Source organism: Amblyomma maculatum, chromosome 5 (assembly GCF_055883805.1).
Source record: "Amblyomma maculatum isolate TAMU_Amacu chromosome 5, ASM5588380v1, whole genome shotgun sequence".
In the NCBI taxonomy this organism is placed as follows: Eukaryota; Metazoa; Arthropoda; class Arachnida; order Ixodida; family Ixodidae; genus Amblyomma; species Amblyomma maculatum.
Window position 1 is genome coordinate 155,473,841 of NC_139348.1, and position 25,906 is coordinate 155,499,746.

The 25,906-nt window shown below is 46.6% G+C and overlaps 1 protein-coding gene across 1 annotated transcript in view; it reads left to right on the plus strand.

The window, feature by feature from the left end:
- Kif19A (Kinesin family member 19A) overlaps positions 1-25,906 on the plus strand; it is a 123,810-nt gene that overhangs the window by 83,291 nt on the left and 14,613 nt on the right. Inside the window, exons 7-16 of the mRNA XM_084604775.1 lie at positions 2,747-2,953; positions 3,829-3,907; positions 14,162-14,343; positions 14,985-15,201; positions 20,571-20,790; positions 22,831-22,908; positions 23,517-23,560; positions 24,218-24,366; positions 24,717-24,798; positions 25,043-25,174. Of these exons, the coding sequence (XP_084460901.1) occupies positions 2,747-2,953; positions 3,829-3,907; positions 14,162-14,343; positions 14,985-15,201; positions 20,571-20,790; positions 22,831-22,908; positions 23,517-23,560; positions 24,218-24,366; positions 24,717-24,798; positions 25,043-25,174 (1,390 nt within the window). The remainder of the gene's footprint in view (positions 1-2,746; positions 2,954-3,828; positions 3,908-14,161; positions 14,344-14,984; positions 15,202-20,570; positions 20,791-22,830; positions 22,909-23,516; positions 23,561-24,217; positions 24,367-24,716; positions 24,799-25,042; positions 25,175-25,906) is intronic.

Here is a 25,906-nt window from a genome sequence, read left to right on the forward strand (position 1 = left end):
TATAGCGTGCGCTGCCCTGGTGCATTCATGCAGCAAAATAAGCGTTTGACCTTCCAATACGGTAATCGAAATACGCGACTCTATAGGGTCGATTTATAGATAGATAGATAGATGGATTTATTGAAAGGAAAAGACAGAGAGGTTGGCCCGAATAATTCAAATCTGGCCTGCTACTCTGCACTGGGGAAGGTGAAGGAGAGAAGAAAGAAGGTCATGATGGGTGACGATGTGGGAGAAGGTATATGAAATATATATATACAGACACAGCAGCTTGTTTTACAAACGTGAATCAAGTCTGCTGGCACTCAAATAACGGCAAAAAGCGCGCACTGCCTGGACGCCCTTCCCCTTGTCCTGCCAAGCGCCCAGCAGCAGTTCCTCCGACAGAGGCCTCTTGTCTAAACGCTTCAAGGAAGCAGCTAGCACATTTATTTCGTTCGCATACTCTGGGCACACCAATAATACATGGTCCACAGTCTCTGGGATGCCACAAGTTGAACATTCCGGTGAGTCCATCTGTCCAATTAAATGTAGGTACTTGCGCGTGAAAGCCACGTTTAAACGAAGTCGATGTATCAAGCATGTCTGATGACGCGGAATATCACGCGGAACAATAAATTTAAATGTTCGATCGAGCCTTCTCAGACGGATGTGTCGGGCGTCTGGTTGAGCCCAGTAAGTTGCTGTAGCAATATTCATATAACTCTTTAGAAGACACGTCGTATCCGCCCTTGAAAAAGGCACAGCTGTTTGGAGGCCATTGATGTGTGCGCTTTTCGCTTCAACATCGGCCTGCTCATTCCCATGGAGGCCGCAGTGGGCAGGAATCCATTGAAACATTATCATGTGGCCTTGCAGCTGAGCAGATGTGATGAGCTCCATAATGTTTAGTGCCAGGGACTGATAGGCAGTGTGGCGTAAGAAGTTTTCCAAAATTTGTAATGCAGTCTTCGAGTCCGTGAATATACACCATTTTTGAGGTGGTTCCCCACATATATAGCGAATAGATTCTCGAATGGCTACAAGTTCGGCAGCGGTTGATGTAGAGGTATGTCCCAAAAGGAAATGCAGAGTCGTTTTCTGAGCTGGTATGACCACAGCTGCAGCGGATGCCTGTGCTGACACAGATCCATCGGTGTATACGTGAATATAACTGGGATATTCTGACCAGATGTGTGCCAGAGTAAGTTGTTTGAGTCCACTAATTGGTACCATTGATTTCTTTAATATTCCGGGAACACGAAGGTGCACCAAAGGTTTATCCATCTTCATCTCGGCTATGCTGGCAACCACTCCGCCTTCTCCTAATTGCACTTTCGCTACTGCTCCACAAGACTTGCGTCATCAAATAACTACGTACGCTATATACACGTGCAACCAATAGCAGACGGTGCTGCAGCGCCATCATCTCTTGGTTTGCCGTTTATCCTCAGGTCGGACATTTGCGACGACTCTTTTCTCCTCCTCCCCTCCTCCTGTCATAAAAAGTGTTCCGGCGCGGCTTGATGGCTCAGAGGGATTTAGTGGGACAAGCTTTATTGCGTTTTCATATGCGACGAATACGCTTCATAGATGTCGTTAAATATAAGCACTGGACTTTCTGTTTCCACGTTGCCGCCGCGCAGCCTTCACAACGCTTCGCGGTTTTTGATGAGGGTGGAGTGTGTAGTGGTAACCTACCAACTGTGTGCAGTCAACCGACTACGCAGAGCTTACGAGAGCAGTGCATCAAGTGCGGTGCCTCGGTGACTGTAGTCGTGACTTCTAATGCACTGTTCCTGCTTCTACGAAGCCAATGCGGGATCATCAACGTACGCAAGCGGCGTTTTGACTCAGGCTTGCACCAGCCGCTTGGTCGCATAAGTGGTAAAACTTGCTTCATGGCCTGTGTCTACCTGTAACTGACAAAGCACAAGTGCTTTCACGCCTATGTTTACGCCCTGTAGCACATCTTAGAAGAAGGAACGAAGCTTTATGTTATGGGGAAACGTGCCGCCGTAAACAGTGCGTCTTTATCTGTGGTCAGTGACGTCATCGTCTGCGTTCATTTTCGAACAGCGAATAGCGTCATAAACCTGCCCTTGTGAGTAGCTATTGTTTCCTCACTAAACTGGTTGAGACAAGGGGAAAAAGGTTTTAGTTTGCGTGTCAGGTTCGTGTCGTTGGTTCAAACGTGTGGGTTGGGGCCGCTGTTTGACGCGGTGTGCATGGTTGGTTCAAGGGAAGTAGCGACCAAGTTGGCCACATCTTGCGCCCGAAGCGCCCATAGACGGTGTCGACATGCTTCGGCCAAGAACTCGCAATCTTGCTCGGTATACCTCTTTCAACAGTAGTTAAACAGCTATCAAACAATAACACCTGCAACTACCACCTGCCAGCTGCCAGCTACTACATGCTCGTGAATTTTTACGCTGCGGGCTTGAAACGGGATGCAATCTCAACAGCTAATGACATTAGCATCAATGAAAGCGACAGTACACGCAATTCCAATGCTTGGGTGATCCGATGAGTGCACTTTGCAGCGCACTAAAGCTCTTGTCGAAATCGGTTTTCCCTTGCCCAGTGACTCTCCTGTTACTAAAACTCGCTAAGCTTCCAGGCCAAATCTGCGACCGCATGCCCGAAAGAACATATTACTTCAGAGACGTGATTTTGATCGGGACACAGAGCTGAAACATCTTTCCCCTTTTGTGCAAATCCACGTGACAGCAAACTTCGCGCCACCTTGTTGGGAAATTTGCCGCAGGTCCTCCGACTCCTGCAGAAGGGCAACAAGCGACGCACCGTGGAGCCCACAGCGGCCAACCAGACCTCGTCGCGCTCGCACGCCCTGCTACGGGTCTCTATCCGGCAGTCGAGCAGGGACCTGCGGGACCCGGACTCGGCGCGGCAGCGCGTCGGCAAGCTCTTCATGGTCGACCTGGCCGGCTCAGAGAGGGCCTCCAACACAAAGGCAAAGCCGAACACCCCTCTATGCCTTAAATTGAGTCTGTATGAGCATTATTATCCGAATCCAGTGAACAGAGCATGACAGCTTTTACTGCCCAGTGCGCTGTTCGTTGCAATGAACGTTATCGGCGGGCACTTCGCGAGGCGCCTGTGTGAACTAGGCAGGGGTGTATTCGAGGAAGTGCATTTGTTTTCTTATAAATATATACACCAAAACGTCGATTAAATAATTTCGCGCAATACGCGATATTTTCACATTGTATTGAACTCATGGGTCCCAAAACAAAGACAGAAACGAAGGCTATACCAAAGGAGAGGGATTCCTGAAGACTTCATCGTTCTACTGTGCCACCACAGTGTCGTAGGAGAACTAATATAGCGATCGGAAGGCATTCCGTCAAACCTTGGGTTATATTAATTACACCCTGTCTTCGGCTGCATGTCAAGGCTTGGAAAGTGCTTGGAAAGCTTGCAAAAGCACTATTTTACAGGCAGTTGAAATAAAGTATAGGAACATAGAGTGAACGTTCAAGAGGGAGATCTGAGCAAGAAACACCATATGTTTCTACACTACAAGAACCATTCCCCTAAAGGAATGTCATCCACACATTTTCTGTGGCTATGCACAAATAAAGGAAAAATTGATGTAATCCTAGGTTTGATGGAATACCTTCTGGTCGGTATACTCGTTCTCCTATACGTCACTGTAATGGCATAGTGGAACGAGTTTTGGGTAACCCTTGATTCGTGCTTATGTTTTGGAAAAGGCACGGCGGGGATGCAGAAAAAGTGATAGGCATAATTGCCCAATCCTTGCCTCCAATTACCAGTCCCGTTCGATCACGGGAGCCAATGTTTTAGACGCCCATCCACTTGCAGAACACCGGACTCCGGCTAAAGGAAGGAGCACACATCAACAAATCGCTCCTGGCTCTTGGCAACGTCATCAACGCTTTGGGTGAGTTCTAGTTGTTCCCCTCTGCATCTAGAGGTCACCGAGAGGTGACTTCTCGATGCAGACCCACTTCACAGCAAAGCTGTCATAATCAGACCGCAGCAATTCACAGCAAAGCTGTCATAATCAGGCCGCAGCAAGTTTTTTTTCCGCGGAGTAACACATGCGTTCTTTCAAGCGGCATCTTCATCTTCATGAGTGAGGAAGGGCTCAAGGGCGAGTTTAAGCCAGCAGGGGGCTGGATTTCCTTTGTTGGCGGAAAAACTTTTATGGGAGAAAGCACTTCCACCGCCGTCTTTTTTGGGGAAAAACGTTGAGAAATTTCTATTACAGTTGGGCATGTAATTGCAATTAAAGAAGTGTAGCCGGCCATCATTAATAGCGGCATCAGTTTTGAGATTTTAGAAAAGCCGGTTAGCCTTGGCGCTGTCGACCAACAAGTTTTGATTATCTTACGCCAAAAGAAACGCGCTTTCGGAGAACCTGCGCTCTAACACTGACCTTAGCGCCGTCAATCAATGGACTGAGTGCCACACACGGTGTAAGAATAAGTATTCTTACACCGTGGTGCCACATCACCTTCTCTCTCCGTAACCCTTGTCAGCTAGAGCAGCAAGCAGAGGCGAGCACCGCAGCGCGCAGGCGGCGCAAAGAGCATGGCGGGACATTTGATTGACGGCATTGGATGCAATGCTTACAGTGCACAGGTTCTTTGAAAGCGTATTTCTTCAAAAGAGAGGGGTAAGCACGTTTTCAAAATTCTGAAAGCTGATATGTCTGCTAATAACGGCCGGCTACTGCAACTATAGAAACCTATAGCTATAACAGTTAAAGGTTAATTATCAGAAATTAGTTAACTCGCTTATTATAATTAACAATATCCTCCTGTTTTCTGATGACCGCCAGCACTGGTACAATTGTGTCAGGGGTAGTTTTCACACCTCAAAAAATATATTTTTAAAAATCATGACCGCCAGCAGTGGTACAATTGTGTCAGGGGTCTCTTTCACACCTCAAAAAGCATATTTTTAAAAATCATGTCCTGCTTTCCTAAATCACCTGATATATTGAAACTTCCTTCCTCAAGGCAATAACTGCAAAGTTACTTTTTCAGTAGCTTTACTTTTATACCTTGAAGAACAACTAAGGAACTGCAGGCTAGGTCAAGTGACTCTCAACAGCTCTAAATTCCTTTCACGGGATTAGGCGCACATTTAGCTAAGACGCCCGCTATATATGTTACTAACCTTTCATCTGGCTGTATTTTTCCCCGCGACCATGCGGCTTCCGCTTTATAGTTCCTGGAAAAATGGGTAATGTAAAATGTTCGCCACATTTCTCCAGACAGTCTCCTTGCTTGCTTTGTCATTGGTTGTGCTTAATTTTTATTTTTATTCTGACCTCCATCCGTTTATGGCTTTGCTTGTATTCGAGAACCGCTCTCGATCTTTTCTAGCTCAAAAGCACTACTTTATTAGCCGAACCTCAAATATGTGGACAATTTTTGAGGCCTCTGACCTTGGAAAAAAAAATGCGGCCGCAGTTAGATTTGGCCACTGCGCGAGAGCACTGCGCTACCGTCGCACGATACAACATACAATATTTACACAGGAACCGTCAGCCGCATTTGAATAATGTAATATGGCTAAAATTACTTTATTATTTTTTATGTTTCCGTACGTGCTGGAAATTTGATATTTAATTCAAAGCATCTGATAATAGATTTTTTAAAGCGTTTTCTGACTGTCTCCAATCAGAGAACGCTTTAAGGAAGCTATCGTAAGATGCGGCACACGGTACGGCAAGCAGATCTTAACAGATCTGCGTGCCGTATTGCCATCCTGCTTCTCCATGTACTATACAGGCTCACCAGCATTGTAAGGTTGTGTGGAACACCGTACTCGTGTTCAGTCGGGAGATACCTGACGTTATAAGGGTTAAGCGAAAAGTCATTCTTAACAGTTCCTTGGAAGACGTCCCGGAGGACGTCCCAAAAGAAAAATACGTCCCACTTACAGCCGCTCATCCATCATGTTTAACATCCCCTTTCTCCCGCTGTGCATTGCATGTCGTTGTATTCGTCAACTACCATTCATGGAAGATGGATACAGAACACTCTGCATCGCCATCTGTAGGTGCAGGCCTGGTGCCGTGAAAACGCTCCATGTATCCCGGCCTTAACGAGGTTCTCGCATGTGCACTCACACGATGCTACGTTGGTTGGCGAAGCAAAACCGTCTCTCAGCTTTATTTGCTTATAACTGCGCAAGTCTCTCAGGGTCGCACACGTGCTAATTTTACCGGACTCTGAGTAGGCAACCCCACTGACCCTCGCACCGTGACATTCACGAACGCTGGTAACAGCTACACACCACGTCATCGGAAACGCATCCATGTGTGCATTTTGCTTCTGCCGTGCTGCTTCTGCGCCTGCAGCGGAAAGCAGAACGGGGAACGTGCGATGCTGTGTGACGCGCCTAACCCTCCCTCCTCCTCCCCCTAGCTGCCTGGCTGCAGGTGGGCTAGGCGTTTAATTATTAAATATTGGTAAAGTGCAGTAGCAAACCAACACAGAGCTGTGAGGGACACGGGACGTACAGGCGCTTACATCATGCCTCATTTCCTCTTACCCTTTTGCCACGCTTTGAGCGCCAGGTTTCAGCTTGGTCAGGGTCCCTGCACCGTGCAGCCGACAAAATTCATGTTTTTCTATTCTCAAAAAGTTCAAAAAACTTGGTCAGTTGTCATCAACTCATACGTTTTAGTTTTGTCATTACATTTAAAAAAAAAAGGGAATTAGGGACGACACAGGCGTCGGTTCTCAAGTGAACGTTTATTATCGAGGGAAAAAAAAACAGACTGAACTTCATTAAAAAATGCAGAATGCGGACGTAGATAAAGCTTTGTATAGTACAGCATTTGGTAAACTGATATAGCCGCGGAAGGATACTTCAAGGTAATTACAATGCGAGTCTCGAGCGTAGTCGTTTGGAAGGCACTCATTAACTATTGCTTATACTCAAGTCTGTCCTATTTTCCGACATTCACCAGCCCAGAATTACAGTTCTGAAGAAGCTATTATCTTGCCTACAAGCACCTGCTTTCGAATAGGTATTGTAATTTTATCTCAAGCGTCTGCTACGTTCCGCAGCACTGCACAAAACTGGTGCAGTAGTTGTAGAGGTGCATTGGTTCCGCATCGGCAGTCCACTTTTTGCTGCGCGGAGGTCAAGTACACCTAGAGCAGTGCTGTACCTGGGTGTATGGTTCTATTATTGCGGAACGTAATTGTCGCCTGCTGCCTGTGGCAGAGAGACCTAATGACGCTACAGCGCGCGGCTTTACAACGCAGTCGCCTGAAACTCTGCGGCGACTCCGCTACATGGAATCGTCCAGTTAGAAATGTGTAGGGTGGCGAAACTTGCTAACCGTTGTCAGCTGATCAGGACGTTGAATTCACAAAATTGGTCGTAGGTAACAATGATCGGTGGTGCGTTAGTGTTTCGTGTATTAACCAATCACAACGCGATGTGGTCAAATGGGAATTAACGCTAGGTTAGGGTTGACGCGTGCTCTAGCATTTAACGCACTGCACCGCATTGCAAAGCCCTTGTGCAGGACATACACAGGCCAAGAAGAGTTATTGCGGCTGCTTCCCGCTGTGACAAAGCGGTCTCGACAGCCTTCATGGACGATTTAACGGCCTTTCTGAAATGGGCAGCTATGCATCAGAGTCGCAATTGCCAGAGAAGCGCCGAATGTGGTTAGGGTTAAAGGGAACAGGGCAAATGCGTGAAAGCTACTCTTCCAATCCGCCTTTTGCGCGAGGATGTGGCGCCATCATGCGGGAGCGGGCGGGAAACACATTGAGCGGCAGTGTAGCAGACGACGCGAAAGCGCACCATACGAAATGGCCACGCCAGCGCTGGTAGAAAGCGAAAGCTTCCCCCCTTTTTTGGCCTCGGAGCGGAACGTAGTGACAGTGATTGCAGCATATCATGTTCACGCAGTATGGGGGAAGGTAGAGCGTTTTCACAATCCACTCATAACGCACGTACGCATATACTATCTTCGTATTGTAAGAGCGTGTAGCGCGGGCCGTGTTCGACGTGACAGAATGAGACGCTCTCAGCGTGCAGGTTTTCGGCAGACAGGAGAGCGTGGGGGCAGAGAGAGAGAGAGGGATCTCAAAGGGCAAAGCAGCCAGGGGTTTGTTGATGCTGCAGAGCTAGGTGGAATCGTCTCCTGTGACTTTGAGCGGCGCATATGCGCGGGGTGTCTTGAGTTACCGAGCACAATGCGGTCACCTCGGCGCCGGCATGGTGCAATGGGCGTCGCTTCCTCCTCGCGTCATCTACAACCGTGCAGCTATAGGATTTCATCCACGAAGATCGGCAGAGAGTCACATATACACACCCCGTGAAAAGGGCATTGTCCCGGCCGGAATGCACACCTGCAGGAAACGCGCTGCATTTTTGTGGCAATGGATGATTCAGAGCTGTAGCCGGTTTCTGGCCTCAGGAGTCAGAACGGATGTGGTCGCAGTGGTGAAAAGGTTCTCGGTGCGCAGAGAATGGTCATTCTGTTGTGAAAGGATCTCCAACGTTCATTTCTGCCTCCGCCGCGATTTCTGCGGAATCAACTTGGTGACACATGTGAATCTCCTACATATCGGATGCGCATCTCGGTCAGGAACCAACCCTGTTCTACGTCCAGAGCGATACACTCTGCAAGTGAACGAGCATGAACCCTCCAGGAGACTCATTTATTGTGCCGGGCGGTTTCCTTGCCGTTGCAAATGGCTGGACGAAGACGACGATTATCAAGCTTCCTAACGAAGTGCATCTGATTGCGTACATTAAAGGAACACAGTCCGGATGCTTTGGCGTGCACGAAGGCGAGCCTTTAATTAAAAAAAAAAAAATACTGTGCGTCGTGCAAGTGTCAAGTGCGTCATATGCTCCGAGCGGCAAAAACACAGATACTACAGGTATGTATGCATCTAAGCGAAATAGGCATGATGAAAAGTACCTACTGGAGTTTTCACCCAGGCTGTAGCGCACCAGTGATAGCTGCAATGAGGATTTCTTCGGTGCGTGATTGCTTCAGTTGCACCGCGGGGCCTGAAGGCGATGTATTTTGTCCCTTCTTATCTTTATGTGCGAAAGTGCTAGGTAGCTTAGATATCACAGGCGGCTGTGTGCGCTAGGCCGTAATATTTAGCATGTTTTATCGTGACTGCCACCTCACTAACAAGAAGAAAAAAATACGACGTTTTAATGCACTGCCGTTCGCGAGCCTCATATGACCAGCTCAACCACTCGGCTCGCTAACGGCGGTGCATCACAACAAACACCCTTTTTTTCTTCTTTTTAGTCAGGCGGCAGTCGCGATAAAACATGCTAAATATTACGGTCTAGCGCACACAGCCACCTGTGATATCTGGGCTACCCGGCCCCTTCGCACATAAAGAAAACAAACGACAAAATACATAGCCATCAGACGCGCCGAACAAATGCTCATTGCGGCTATCACTGGTGGGTTACAGGCTTGGTGCAAACTCCGGTAGATACTTTTGATCATGCACATTTCCTTTAGATGCATACATACCTGTAACGAATTGTGTTTTTCGCACAGTCGAGAGCAAGCAGTCGGCTGCCAAGGTCGCCCATTCACGTCTTGACGCTTGGTTGCCCTAATCCAAGCTTCACGCCGTTGCAGGTCGCGGCTCGCCGAAGGAAACCTAACGAAACGCGTCTTGCATCCCGGCACGCCTCGAGAGTGGCAGCCGTAAGCGGCACAGGTGATTGGCATCGTTTTACCGAGGCTGTGAACGTACCGCGCCTCCAGCCCCCGTGCGTTGGCTATGCATTGCGGCGACGAGAAGCGCCGTCGACGCCTCTCAGTGTGTTTTCATCAGTCGCCGCTGGGGCTTCGCGCATGCGCAGAAAACTCGCGCAAAAGGCGGATTGTCGGTATACTCACCTAAAGTTTCGAAGGTCCGAGGCTAACGAAAAAAATCAAAATTAAGAGCAAGCAGACGGATGCAAGCTTAGATATAATTGACGATTAAAGAAATGCGGTTTGTTGGTATCCAGGAGAAAATTTTCTTGAGAGACATGCGCAATGCGGACAATAGCCGATGGTCCGCTAGGACTGCTGTTAATCAGTCGCGCAGTCGTGTTCTACTCTTCACGACCTGAGCGCCAGGCTCACTAGCTATTTTTCGAGGCTCGCTCAGGATCGTGTTAACTGCTTCGATCATACCGTAAATCCATCTCATACTTTATTCCTCGCTTTCTACCTTTCCTTTCCCATAGTCACAGTCTTCTAATAAACCCCGCCCTCTCACAACGTGCACACAGTATTGGAGCTCGAGGTTAAAAAACGGTCAGGGCATGATTTTCTTCACGGTGGACTGATTTCATCGACACTAATTCGCTGGCGTCAGAAGGAAAATTACATAACCATGTATGACGGAGAATAAGGCGCGACAAATGAGATAAGCAAACCTTCACGTATCTGTAGGCGGCACCCGCCCTATAGGCGGGTTGAATAGAGACCATTGGAGGAAGGCGTTGTCCGTCCTATACGCTCATTATTATGATGATGTAGGTTATGATGGTGGGGTCTCTCAGGACGTAAACTGTTTCGATCTGAGCACTCATACCGCGTTGCGCTTCTCTTGTTATTTAATTGGGGCATAGTTCAAATGCCTTCGACTCTAATAGTCATCGTTATTTGCCCCGCCGCGATGGCTGCATGGGTGGTTAAGGCGCTCGACTGCTGATGCCTCGGATGCGGATTTGATCCACTACCGCGGTGGCCGCTTTTCGACGGAAACGAAAAGCAAGGCACCAGTGTACTGCGCGATGGCAGTACACGTTAAAGAACCCCAGGTGGTCTCAACCACTGGAGCCCTCTACTACGGCATATCCCATAGTCTGAATCGTTTTGGGACGTTAACCCATACGAACTAAGCCAAACTAGCCCTTGTTGAGTATGAACAGCGCGACCTCGACGATAGCCCTGGTCATGTGAAACAATGGCTTACCAGTTATAGCCTAAAGGTCTGTGCTCGCGTAATCCTCGTTATGCCCGACTGCAGCTTGCAGTTCTTTCGAATAAAACACAGAATAATTTTTTTTTCCGTTGCCATTTTCTGAGACATGAGATCACTGGGAATTGCCGCCATATGGTCGTGCACACACACTACCTATCCCTGAGACTGTTTAGGTATTTCGCGTGGGAAACTGTAACAAAAAGCCACTCGCGAGTTATGGTGCCTGCGGGCGCATGAGACGAGGGCGAGCAACGGAAATCCTTATACTAAAAATTAGATATTTGTCGTGGCAAGCTGTATCGTTATACACCCTGTGCGTCCAAAAGATGGGTGTGTTCGCAGTATAGAAGGTATGTTTCCATAATACTGCAGTGCATCATCGCCTCAGGAAGAAGGTCTCTGCCAAGGAATAAGAATTGAAAAGACAACAAGCGAAAGGGCAACACCAAAGTGACCGAGACGAATTTGTAAAAAATATCGGGAAAACTGCATGCCTCAAGCAGTATATTATGGTACGACATTCTGACGTCTGCACTGCGTGTACTGAGGAACTTATCGATGAATCAAGTACAACCGCCGAAGAAAATATTACGAATGACACTTAAGCTCCTATAAGGGTATGACGCGAGGCCCACATATCAAGCCCCGCTTTAACTAAGTAACGTACTTGCGTGGCATACAGGGGTAACGTGTATTCATAATGTCATGGCAGGCTAATTCTTGTATCATATTCCCATATGAAAGGAGCTCGAGGCCCGAGCTGGCATCTCCTGCCAAATTTAAAACAGGCAACCCTAATGTCAGAGTGCGCGGCAATGGCAGGCTACCCGCCTGTCAGTGCCATGCTCGTCATTTTTCGCTGACAAAGCCAACGCCGGCGCCGATGCCGGATTTTCGGTGAACGAGGCTTTTAATGTTATCGCGTTAAAATACAATATTTTAGCCAGTTTTATTTCGAAAACTATAGGAGCGCTTCCTCACTAAATAAGTTTAGTTACGCCGATTAGGCTTAACTAAGCCTAATAAAGCGTAATTAGACTTTGGAAGATGCAATAGTGGTCAATGCATGTTCAGACAGCAACGTAACACTACAGTGTGTCATTAAAGACCTTTAAGCTTATCTATAGCCTATTAGATTTTACTAAGCCTAAAACGCTCAGTTAGGCTTAGGAAGGTCTAATTACGCCAATCTGTGTCAAAATGTTCCGGCTTCATTTCTTCATATGTGCTTCACAGAGACTTATTGTTAATTAGGCCTAATCGGCGTTGACCTTGACTTTGACCCTAGTCATGGTACTCGTTCATGGTATAGCCATGGCCACTCCTATCAGGTCAGAGTTTAATCATATATAATACAGGTAAGCTTTGTTTTTTATTTGTTTATTTACAAACACTGTTGGTCGTGGGGCCGTTACAGTGGCGGGAAGCAACACGAACTTCATTCGCAAAACTATACAAAAAATACAGATTCGACAATAAATTTCGGCCACGTGCTATGCAACGTAATTCGTTAAACAAGGTTTGTAATTGATCTTTGATTTTAAGACTTTCAACGCAAGTGCAGGCAAATCACACAAACAGGAGAACAAAAAGTGACAGAACATTTCCTGTGTATACATTTGCAAAGGCATACAATAACCAGCGCAATGCTTGACAAAACATTTTCAGTGTAAAGTATAAATAGCATTTTCAAATATTAAATAGCGGCCTGTAATAGAGATGCTAGTAAAGTATTACATTCTACTATATATCGTCCTCGAAACAATAGCAGAATATTGTTGATATAGCAACACTCAGTTAGGCGGGCGGAAACCTGACATCTGCAAAATTTATGCAGCTATCATAGACGTGCAAAAAATATTGGGGAACACCTAATTTACTTAGGAGTGTTACGGGCCAATGTTCCTTAGAGGCGCAAAGCTAGAATGGCCGGCTTATGAGCCAAGGGGCAGAGGTTCGGTCCCAGCAATTTACCAATCATCTTATATTATTAATGAATTGCATTAATGAATGCGTTTTGACGTCACACCCTTTTAACCGATGAAGATTGTCTCGAGATAATGTCTCGGTCACACTTTCGTCGAAAGTGATATTTAACACTGTCGCGTTAGAATGTTCATGGCATGTGAGAATTCCGTAATGGCCAGTAAAGCTGCCTCCGCCACAGCATCTGCAAACGCAAAGGATGTGGAACAAACGCGTTTACAATCAACCGGCCAGCAGGCTAAGCAAATCGATGTTCTTCCGGGCGCGAATTGAGCGCAATCAAGTGTATGATTTTTTGTTTCCTTATGACTGCTTGCTCTGCATTGTTCGTCATATACACAAGTGAGAACACAGAAAGACGTCCACAGCGGTGATGCGCTTTTTCTGTCTTTTTGTCTTCTCCCTTGTGTATGTGGTGGACAGTGCAGCGGCAGCGGTTATCCGATTCGTGTAATCAACTAGCACGCATGCAAGTTCAATCGGGTGTTTTCTTCTGCCTTAGAGTCGCGATTTGCGCCTCCTTGTACTCACTCTCGAAAGTGTTCATTGAAAAGGTTTAACAGGTAAAGCCACGAAGTAAATGAACCATATCGGCTTAAATACATGCAGCATGCTTTAATTGCTTTGCCACTACTCGGGGGCACAAGCAATGAATTCAAGCTACATGCAATGGTAAAGTCGGTATATCTACTATGTGACACTAAATCTCATGCAATTATATTATGTATACGATATCCCTAGTGAAAAAAAAAACTATATAAGTCACAATAACCTCACACAGATTTCTCATACTAAACTCATACAAATCTCATTAATTCTCATATATTTCTCATATGATGAATGAGTTTAGTATGAGGTTATATGAGATTTGTATGAGTTTAGTAAGAGTATTATGAGAATTTGTATGAGGTTACTGTTACTCACAGGGTTTTTTCACTAGGAATAAAACGTGCAGTTTTAAACACTACAGAGCGCTCGATCACCAGTATCCGGGCTCATCATAGCGCATGTAAGAGATAAACACAGAAAGAAGGGCACAGTACTGGCGCTAAATTCACATCTGCTGACAAAAGCTTATTTCGCATACAGAAGGCGATATATCTTGCGCGGCATGACGAATCCGGAGAAAGCATGCCACCAATAGATACCTATAGCCTGCCTTCACGTTCTGCTAAAACATCGCTCATCTGTCTTCTCCTTATTCGCAGCAACGCGGAATCCGAAGTACGTCAACTTCCGGGACAGCAAACTGACACGGCTGCTCAAGGAGGCGCTGTCGGGAAACTGCCGCACCGTCATGGTGGCCCACATCTCGCCCGCATCGTCGCACTACGACGAATCGCGGAACACGCTCGTCTACGCCGAGAGGGCGCGCAACATCACCAACAAGGTACCACTATGCAACATTCTATATGTCCACCCCCCTGCCAAGGGCTTGACCAAAACAGTAGTAGATACGCAGAAACCAATGTGACAGGAAGTACATGTACATGGGACTATGAGTAGCTGATGACTTTCGTTAATTCGTTCGGTTTTGTCTATGGTGTTTAACTTCCAGAAGTGACTAAAACTATTGGGGGACGCTATAGTGGAAGTCAACTATAGCAACTTTACCAGCAGCGGTTCCTTAACGTGCACTGAAACCACACAGTACACAGGCACCTCGACCTTCGCTTCCATCAGCGGATTCATACCCGGGTTAAATTGGCTATGCGGGTAGGAACAACGCAGTAATCAGTTCTATGTGAACATCGCAAAGCGCTTGGGAATTTATGGTTCCCGTCTACATTCGGCAATGCCCTTAAACGAAGAAAGCTCCGTTATTAGTGACGTCACTGCAGACCAACAATGAAGCCTTTGGTGAAGCTTTCTACGGCGCCCTAACGCACTTGTGGATGCAATACACCTGCGCAGATTTATTCACATTCGCCTTATTATGTGGCGACGCCGTATATTTATGACCTGCGGGACGCTCGTGCTGAGGCCACGAAGTGACGTAAGATCGCGCTGACTCATTCTGCGCACGCGCAGGTCCGCTGCAACCTCGTAGACGTAACACACCATGTGAAGCAGTACCAGAGCATCATCACTGAGCTCCGGCAGGAGATCCAGAAGCTCCAGGACAGGATCGAAATGAACGACTCGGCCGCCTCTAAGGAGCCGCCCTCTTCATCGATGTCCTCGCCCGAAGACGCGTCGAGCGACCTCAGAACGACGACCAATGGTGCCAACGGCCACAACGGCAACAGTTGAGTGCGCCTTGCCTCTACTCTGTTCTTTTTTGACTAATGCGGGACATTCTGGAGTAACCAAGGTAACTGATCACCACAAACAGTAGACGATCTAGGCAGAAGATACAAGGATCGTCTACTGTTTAGGCTCATCAGTTACCTTAGGAAAATCACGAACCAACTAGGCCCAACCAAAACTTATGAAACCTCTGGAGTGACTGCAGTCCACGATGTAGTAGGTGGTAGACAGGAACTCCCACATTCACCTAATAATAGAATGCATTAACTTCACACGTACTCGCCGTCATGTGAGAGACTCGAACGCATGGCAAAATCCTTTTTGTTCTGATAACCTTCTTATGCAGTGTCCTGCAAAAGCTGGATGCAGGCCATGCGTGATCCATCGTGGCTCCAATGACCTCACAAGCAAGCTATCTGTAATGATCTATAAAGTGTCCTGGGTGGACCATAAGTTGGCGCTTCATGGAAGACGAGGTTCGAATTATTCAGAGCACGTGAACACTGTGGGGACCGCGCCAGCCACATTTGAAGGGAGCGCTTTTCCCGCGGCTACCTATGCGCCGCCCCCTTTACCCCTTACCTCTTCTCGCTCGTTCCTGGATAACCGGTCCCGCGCGGGGGCTATAAAGGGAGGCTGAGGCGCACGCCGTCTCCTCGCTCTCTTCACTCGTGGATCTCCCGCTGGCCGCTGCCTGGCTGCTCTCCCGACGACCCCTGACCCCCCCCCCCCCCCGCATCTGCTTGGACACCCCCGACAGAGAGATAAAGATATTTATTCCATGGCCCGCTGTGTGTGTGTGTGTGTGTGTGTGTGTGTGTGTGTGTGTGTGTGTGTGTGTGTGTGTGTGTGTGTGTGTGTGTGTGTGTGTGTGTGTGTGTGTGTGTGTGTGTGTGTGTGTGTGTGTGTGTGTGTGTGTGTGTGTGTGTGTGTGTGTGTGTGTGTGTGTGTGTGTGTGTGTGTGTGTGTGTGTGTGTGTGTGTGTGTGTGTGTGTGTGTGTGTGTGTGTGTGTGTGTGTGTGTGTGTGTGTGTGTGTGTGTGTGTGTGTGTGTGTGTGTGTGTGTGTGTGTGTGTGTGTGTGTGTGTGTGTGTGTGTGTGTGTGTGTGTGTGTGTGTGTGTGTGTGTGTGTGTGTGTGTGTGTGTGTGTGTGTGTGTGTGTGTGTGTGTGTGTGTGTGTGTGTGTGTGTGTGTGTGTGTGTGTGTGTGTGTGTGTGTGTGTGTGTGTGTGTGTGTGTGTGTGTGTGTGTGTGTCTTGCGTCTACCTCGGGCAGAGGAATCGCCCACAAAATTGCGCCCAACGTGGGGCTGAATTAGCACCCATGTGGACGATTGCTCTGCCGACGTGGGAGCGCACGGCAAGGCTCACGACGGGCCAGTCCTTTGTGTGATAGGCGCGACGCCATTTTGACCTTAGGGTTATCGTGTGTGCAGATGAGGCGACGCGTGCGCTCCCTTTATAGCCCCCGCGCGGGACCGTTTATCCACGGCCGCTCAATGGAGGAGTGCGCCTCCATTGAGCGGCCGTGGTTTATCCCGGAAGGAGCGAGGAGAGGGAAGGAGTAAAGGGGCGGCGCATCGATAGCCGCGGGAAAAGCGCTCCCCTCAAATGTGGATGACGCAGTCCCAACTCTAGCAATTAAACACCGAAACGAACGCCAGCCTCAACCAGCGTCCAGTTTCTGGAGGCTGGCAGATTATAACGCCACCTACGAGTGTGGGAGCCAACGGTATGCGGCTGTCAGTATCTGACTTTTAGTGGAATATACACACCATAACAATATTACTGCCGCATTGCTGTCGTTCAGGCATATCACATAGCCAGCGCATGGCCACATGAATCTGCGTCATAGCGTTACCGCGAGCATTCAGGCGTCCGAGCACGCTCCCCACTTGCAAATCACATGACTATGCGGTGTTTCTGACCTTTTAAGCTATGAACGGGCACGTTTTCCCCGTTGATGAAGGAAAGAACAGGCGAAAAGAGGTTCGTATGAGCAGCTGCAGCAGCTGCACCAAAAATTATTTTAATTAATACATAATAATTAATTACTAACAATTTAGTGCTAATGCCTAGTTAATTACTAATTATTATTTACCTCATAATTACTCATCAGTCAAATTATTTAATAATTACTAATTAGTATTGGTTACGTACTTAATTGATTAATTACTAATTAATGCCGAGCACCCGGTAAAATCAACCACACAACAATAAATGTAGAACAACTGCGAAGGTACAAGGAGCGCGATCTCGTCGCTGCCAAGCAGAATTCACTGAATAAATGCACTCGTAGAATGTGAAAGAGCAGTCGCTCGCTTTACTCGCAGCAGCATTCATCGTTACATGCGCAACAGTCGCGTAGTAGAATGCAGACTCAGGCTTTCGCCTTTCATCACTCTAGTCGCCAAAGTGTCCTCGAATTTTTTATCACCTGATATGTGTCTTAAGCAGCTCTGGGTGTAATCTATTTGAATGCCGCAAGCAGCGAGACGATCGGCTTACCTCGCTGCTTCAGGACTATGGAGTCGGGAAGTCGGATTTCGGTACATCATTGTCAATGGCACAGCATGAAAACAGACGAAGGAAGAGAACTACAAAGACGAGCGCTCGTCTGAGTGATTCTCTTTCTTCTTCTGTTTCTGCGCTTACCATTCACAATAAACTGTTACCAATTCGAATTCGAGCTCACGTATAGTCACTAATCATCGAATTCGGTTCATAAAAAAAGATTATCGGTAGGTTTTAGTTAGTAACTATACAGCTTTAGGAGTTTTTACATTAACTTATACCTCCGCCGCCCTTGAGAGTTTGGTCGTGGAAATATTTGTTTTTCTATTTCGAACTCCCCATATATTTAGGAATTTTTGAAAGTGTTCGCTGAAACATCCGGTAGCCATGTGTCTGTGCGGGTGCTTATTCCTTCCGCAGGCGATGGTGGTCTAGAATGCGCCTTTTTCAAACGGGTGCCTTGTTCATTCGCGCCTCTCTACTACTGCACTCTCCCGCGCTTCACTGTTTGAGGGCAAACCCTTAGCTGTACCACGCATGGTCAGTTCGAGTTGGCGTCAGGAGCAAGCAGTAGGCAGCGTCAGCTTCAATCACGCTCTACGAGTGACTTCAGCGCACACACCTGCCACTTTTCATATGCGTACAGTTGATGGTCATATACGTTTGTTTTCAACCAGTCGGAAATTTGTTACTAGGTGAGAAACCGGTTTTCGATGAGTTTCCTGCCTGGCAACAAGTTTTCGCACACTTCCCATATACCATACATCTTATTTAAGGTGAATCTTGTTAGCGTAGCGACAAGTCGCTCGTTACAGCTAGCAATCAAGGAAGCAAAAAAACGGGGCGGGCCGCGGGCTGAACCTCCTCAAGCTAAATAGACGGCTTGAGTTGGCTTTTAGCTTTCGGCGCTCGATACTATGCGAGCCGAGTATACTATAGTGCCGAGAGAAGGGACAACCTGCTTTGCAGTGTAATGACCATCTATCACTAAACGAGAGACGGGCTCTTTCGATAGCGTCCCGCGCATGTCTTCTCTGGTGGTAGAGACGAATGCGTGTGCTTGGTGGAGATTTAATGCGATTGATTGCCCACGTAGACATCGCACTTCGGAACCTCATTCTCTTCTGTTTCCTTTCTTTTTTTTTTCTTCCTGTATATGCTTGTCCTCGACTTTATTGATTTTCGTCCAATGTTGCGTGTCTTTTTCTGCGAACAGTGGGTTGTCCCTATCGGTTCGTGCTGTGTCACATGCGCTTACTTCGTGAAACGCCTGGTTTCCATAGATACCGAATAAATAACTGTTTACTCGTAGTCCTTCAGCGGCACAGCTTCTGTCTTTTGTTTACGAAACAGAATACCAATTCTCGGAAAAGGACGCAGGCAAGGGGCTTCAACCAGCAGAGAACGAAGTTCCAACGGACTTACAAATAGAATTAATCATCTCGTGGAATAAACGATTTTGTGGAATGCTGTGTAGAATTAGGCGTACTGAGTTTTCTTTTTTATATTGTTGTTTTATTGTGCTTAATTACCATAAGCTAATTTTTGCTGACGCACGATCAAAAGAAGTGTAAAGAAGTTACGATTAGGCAGACAGATGGCTGAGATATGTAAATTTCACGTCAATTCAGAGATTTCTTTTCTTTTTCTGCCAACGAAGAATAGGCTTATTTAAAAGTAAGCAAAGAAGTTGTATAGAAGCAGTAAGCGTTAATTAGGAAGCCTTCACGTACGGCACACAAAGTGCGGTGACATCATTTCACAACTTTTTTAAAACCATATTAGACTACGAGCGCCACAAGGCTCGCCGAATTAATGGCAAAACTGTTATACTTATGATTTATAGCTATAATTATTATTAAGGTGGAGTATCTGTAAGCTCAAAGTACTGTCAGCTACATGATTTTTATTAAAATCGCCAAAGCTGATCTGCGGTACAAAACAAAAAGCATTATTAGAGGTCGACAGATGTAGGAAAGGCCACTGTTATAGTCACTCGTTTAATTAGTCCATCAACACGCATCAAATTTTCCATTTCTAGTTATACAGTTTTGTCACATTTTGTGCACCACTTACACCCACTGGAAGGCAATTGTGTGCCCTTGGTGTACAGGAGTGCAAACTAATGCTTCGGCTACACTAGGTCCAGACTAGCTTCTGCATTTACTTCTTTATTTTTCCGATTTCCTTTCATGACGCTCTTCCATCCATTATTGCATTCGCGATGAAACATAATTTCGATGAAACATGTCGCAATATACATAGTAGAAGCATATTCATTGTGCAATCAGATTGGACGCTCGTATTTCGGAACTTTAAAATGCTCTGTAACTATGGTCATTCGTGGGTTCATGTGTTAAGGCTGCTAGGACTGGTCTTGTAACATTTTGGCCAGATAATTATGTTTTAAACCAAAGCCTGTGTTCGCTGTTTCTCTTCTCTATTTTGCTCATTACTATTTATATACAAAGGAGTGTTGACCTTGAGGATATGAGACGACAACATGCAAGTTAAAGTGTGTCTTCAAAACGATCACCATTACATTTTATACTCTGTAGAATGTCACATCTTGCTCCGAATAAAGGTAAAACGTTTTTAAGTGTCTTGACCTTGGTCAGTCTGGCAAAACTGATGCTGTAAGTATTGTGTACCAACCTCATCATCATATATCCCATCGTCTTTGTCAATACCTCCTATCCTGCCGGTGGCAATAAAGCCTGCTCCAGGCGTTTACTGCCGCACAATAACGTGAAATTAGAAGGTTTTTGCAGCAGTACTTTTTTCTTTGGACGCGGTAGACTTTGTGTCTATCCGTAGTCACCTCGAACGTCGCAAACTCACTCTACCATTGTGCAGGATCGACGGATGACGAGGACGAGACGGAGCGGCAGCTCCACGATGCCGGTGGTGGAAAAAATAACAGCAACAGCGGTCGGACGACCAGGGAAGAACAGAGGAGGGCCGACGCGGCCGTCAGAGAACGCAACCAGCAGAATGAAAAGAGCGACAACGATCGGGAGATACGCGAACTACGAGCGGCTCTCATCGACGCCTTCAACCGACAAATGGAAGTCCGGTGGGTGTTATTCAAAGGTTCCTCTATGCTAGCGTACTACAGTATATTACAGCCCGCAGTAAGGTATAGGTATATTATGGTGATACTTTAGAGTAAAACCCCATTGATGCCGATTTCCTGGAACCCGAGAAAAAATTCCAAATTGACTGAATGTCGGATTGTTACGGGGACCAAATGTAATTATAAAAAAAAAAGTGTCTCCCATTAGCATACCTCAAAATCTAGCAAAAACCTGTAATGTTTGGTTGTTTTGTGCTGGAAATTCCCGTGGCTATTTATTGTTCAGTCCTGTCAAACCGCGGGACATTGCAGCGCGTATGCAGTATGGGAATGGCACAGACATTACTCAAGACTCTACGATAGCAAAAAGAACATTCGCAACACAGTGAGCGAATGTCACTAAAAAAAAAAAAAAGAATAAAGTGGTGGAGCACAGCATAAAAGAATTACCCGACGAATACGATATTCAATTGGTTCTTCGGGCATTTTAGTTTTGCGACATGCTGATATAAAGAATTTCCGTGGCACATGTTTCCGCATACATGCAGTTTGAGCCTGCTCGATAGAGTCCCTCGTAACCATCCTTCAGCTTAAACTCAATCCTTGCCCAGTTCTTGATGGTTTCAAAGGAGGCGCCCACCTCGTCCGCGTGGATAACGTGAGCGCATTTCTCTTCTGCGCAAGCATATTTCTCGCCAATAATTTTCTCTTTTCTTAAGCTCCGTCATTAAGGGCATCATGCTACCGCTTTACAGGCACCGAGTTTTACGCACTTTTCAACTCGATTAATCGTTGCTTCCTTAATCTATGCATAATTACCATCTCACCCGTACTGATCAGCAAGTTAGAGGGCGGTTGAGGTGAGGAAGTTTGCAGATACAACGGTCACCGATAGCCCAAGGCTCTGTTAATTGAAGTATTGTAAGAGAGGTCTTTATCCTGCAGAGACACTAGGAGGAGGAGAAGGAGGAAACCGAAAACCATGGTGTCCTCGTGTACAGCCACACCCAGCAAGAGAGCAACGATGTGTCTGCTACAAAGCAGCGACTGTGGTGGACCACTGCGACCACTGCGACCACCGAGCCTGATGCTAGGCTTCGAAACAATGACAGAGAACGCGATGCTTTTTATTTTTACTTTCCTTCTATCTTCTGTTATTTTCCCTCTGGTGTTATCTTTTTTAATATTCTTCAGGCCAGGGCACATCGTTCGTGTCCACCCGTTGTAAAGGGGCCGGCCACCAATACATCATCATCATTATGATTATAGCACCAGCATCCGATGCAAGTACGATATCAGTGGAGCATGCATTGGTTTTTACTGTGACATTGTCTCCGCCGTAACGAACCTGGCGCGTAGACAATGTTGTCGCTTCTACCTGTGCATCTCATTCACTCCGACACATGTATAAGTTAAACTACCATAATTAATATTTATTATTATCTCCAGTGCAGAATCCTTCATTATCATTCATAAAAGATTAATTTCCTGCTGATGTGGCTGAGGCTGTATAAGCTTCGACTGCTAAGCCCAAAGTCGCTGGATCGAATCCCAGTCGCGAAACTCGCATTTTGACGCTGGAGAAATGAAAAAGGCCTTCGTGCGCTTTGCGACGTCAGTGCTCGTTAAAACACCCCGGGTGGTCAAAAATAATCCCGAGCGGCTGCCCTGTCTTGCACGGCCCTGTACGGCCAACGTGACGAGATCTCCGGGGCCATAAGAATGGCTTCGTAACATGGGGTCCTAGACTAAGGGCTCCAACCACTGCGGGCTTTCCTTCAGATTCAGTTGAGAATAAAAATTTTCTATCTTCCATTCCTCTTTGTCTCATTTCACCTTATCCATTATATCTTCCCTCTATGGCATAGTTCTCGTTTCTACCGCGCACCTGTACACTTGCTGTCCTTTTCCTTTCCCCCTAACCACTTGTTATTATTGATAGCTTTGTGATCAGTTTGCGTCCGCCTTGTATTGTGCCATGTTGTGCAAACCAATATTCAGCAATTATTGCTTGCACGTTCTCCCCTTTTCGTTCAACAGGCGCAAGATGATGGAAATCGACAACTTCCTGTTGGCTCTCAGTACTGACCTTGAGAAGCTGAGCATCGTCATCAATCAGTAAGTGCTGCATACGCTGCACGTTCACGCTAAAACTAAGTTACTATTCTCACTTGATGTTGCGTAATACTGACTTAACCGACGAGTATGAAGCGATTAGTCATAAATAGTAGCGCGCATGCGCACCAACAAGAGACAGACAGGAACTACGGCAGGGCACCCAAATGCAACGAAAAATATGACCCAGTTCATAAAATCAGAAAACAAATTTGAGCTATTGAAAATTTAAGAAATATAATAAACCTAGAACTATTTGTGTGACCTGTATATGTCGTCCACACCGTAGATTTATGTGCGCCGAAGCACCATGAGAAGCCGTGTAAACCACGCTTTATGTGGCCCGTCCTGGACTCATTTACGGCTCAAATTCACGAGTGACCTCGTGGAGGCTTACCGACTAGGGTTCGCCAGCTCTTCTGCTGCCCGAGTTGTCTGAATTCTGACAACTAAAAGGATACAATAGCTTTGAATCAGTTGTCGAATCTTGAATGGCACGCAGAGAAAGAGGCCCGGTAGAATGTACGCCCCTCACTCCTGCAAACTCAACTTTCTCCAAGCATGCGGCGATTCTCACTTCATGTTTCTATTTTTTTTTTATTGTTTTCCAGGTGGGAAACTCAGAAAGCCAAGTATGAAGCAGCAGAAAATGCAGGCAAGTGTCAAGGAAAAAAAGAGAGTGCACGCTTTAAGTCTTTCAGAATTTCGTTCCCATGTGCGGTTTGTAGTAAGGTCATTTAGCACAGACGAATGCCCTTGCGGCAGATCGTTGCCATTGCCAACCCGCTTCTCCAAGCTACCGCGAGGCGGTGCTCAGGTTACAGTGCGCTGGTACGTCTTTGCTGTGCTAAAGTTCGCTATTACCGTTCCTTGAGAAATATAGGTCCGTGAAAATGCGGAGTGCAAGTATGCGCACTCTGCACGACAATATATAATTACTGCATAGATCGATTCGTGACCCGCCACCATTATCCGCTACAGTGCAGTTTGCAAGTGCGCACGCGCTGATTTGCCTAGACGTGGCAGGCGTGCGCGCCGTCGGCTAGGGTACCTCAATGGGGGCGGCCCCTTCACCAGAGGGCGCACGCAACGACGCACACTACCGTCGGCTACCTTCGGCCAAATCCGGTGCCCGCAAGGTAAAGCATGCTACCAGATAGCGAATCGCATTGTGATAAGACTCGAATGGTAGGAGACCAGTGGACATCTAGAAACTCAAGGCTATAGATTTGCCTCACATCGTACTTGCCCCACTTCTCCAACGACATCGAAGCTTAATGCGCCCATTTCCTACTTACTGCTCCCCGCGCAGGTTCTCCGGAAGAGGAACCGGGCTACATCCGGCAGGCCTGGGAGGACATTGAGTACATCCAGGGCGAGCAGCAGAAGTTCCTCGCCATGCGCGAGGACGTCGAGAAGGAGTTCGAGGAGGCCAGGGAGCACACCTACAGGCTCACCGAGGTTGGTACTGATTGATTGATTGATTGATTGATTGATTGACTGATTGATTGATTGATTGATTGATTGATTGATTGATTGATTGATTGATTGATTGATTGATTGATTGATTGATTGATTGATTGATTGATTGATTGATTGATTGATTGAAGGAAAAGCGGACAGACGAACGGATAGGTCACTGGATGGATCAGTCAATCGATCGACGAGCATTCGATCACCCACCGACTCGTTTATTCACCCTCCGAATCTTCCGCCTGTCCACAGCGACACTTCAGTTCGTTTATCGCGCTATCAGAGGTTGATGTCATTGATCCTTGTTTATTTGAATTCATCGCTCTTTTTTATTTCAGAATCTGCCGAACGTGGCGAGTTCCGAGGAGCAGCGAGAGCTCCTCAGGCTACTCACGCAAGTGCACAAGCTTGAAGTCGAAAGTATCCTTCACTCTCGGAAGCAGCTCGAAAAAGGCCACTTCAGATTTTCATAAAATGTCGTCTAAAACTAAACTGTGCTCGTGTCTAGCAGAATGAGATGGGATGAGATCAAGCTGAAGTAACAGAGAAAGTTTAGGAGTAGAGCTCAACAGATGTTTTTTGCAGTTCTTATTAACGTTGTACAATCATTTCAAATGCTGGAGAAAGTAGCACATAATTACCCTTGACTTAAACTGCCCTTCAGAGATAGAGATGCAGACCGACCAGCTGATACGGGAGCACGAGCTCAGGCAACGAGACCTGATGATCGTACGCTACGATCGCCAGAGGTTGCTGTGCGATGAAATAATCGGCAAGCAGAAAGTGCTCATCGACGGTGAGTGCTCGCCACACGCAGAATGCAACTGTTGTGGCTGCTTCTGTGGCTTTGATTAAACATCACTATAATTTGCCTAAACTTGAAATCGATCAGTAGTTTGTTTGGTTATGTATACTTTGAGTTAAGTACAGTCAAAACACGTAAGGTTGGTGGAACTGAAGCACAACGTCGAATAAGAGGAATGTTACGAGGGTTAAAATTAAAAAGGCTTCACTTGTTATAATAATCTACGCAACTTTCTCCGTTTCCCGCAAAAGATTAAGGAGCATTACAGCACAAAAATGGAGCATCTATTAATTCAAAACGGAGCGTTGTCTCCGGAATGATGAAACTTGAAGAGTAGAGTAATTCTGCGACAGGAAACTGTGCCCTGCCATTGAAGTCTGGTGAGGCAGACTTAAACAAGAGATGGACCAAAGGGGCAACTGATGGCAGGAGTCCAAGTCCCTGCGTTCACCAGAAAGATCATGGTAGGGAAGGTCTATTAAGAAGTAGGGAAATGAAAGAAAGGAAATGCAGAGGAACTGACACAGGAATTAAAACCCCAGGCTTGCTACGAATAGAAAAAAAACTATCTCTAAACGTTTTTAAGTTAGTTGCAACAAATCAACATTCGCTTCTACTCACATGAAAAAGCGAAGAGGAGATCTGCAAAATAGCCATCCATGGCCAACGCAACAGATTAAGTATAGCTCCAACTGGCTGGCACTGATGTAGCAATTCACCAAA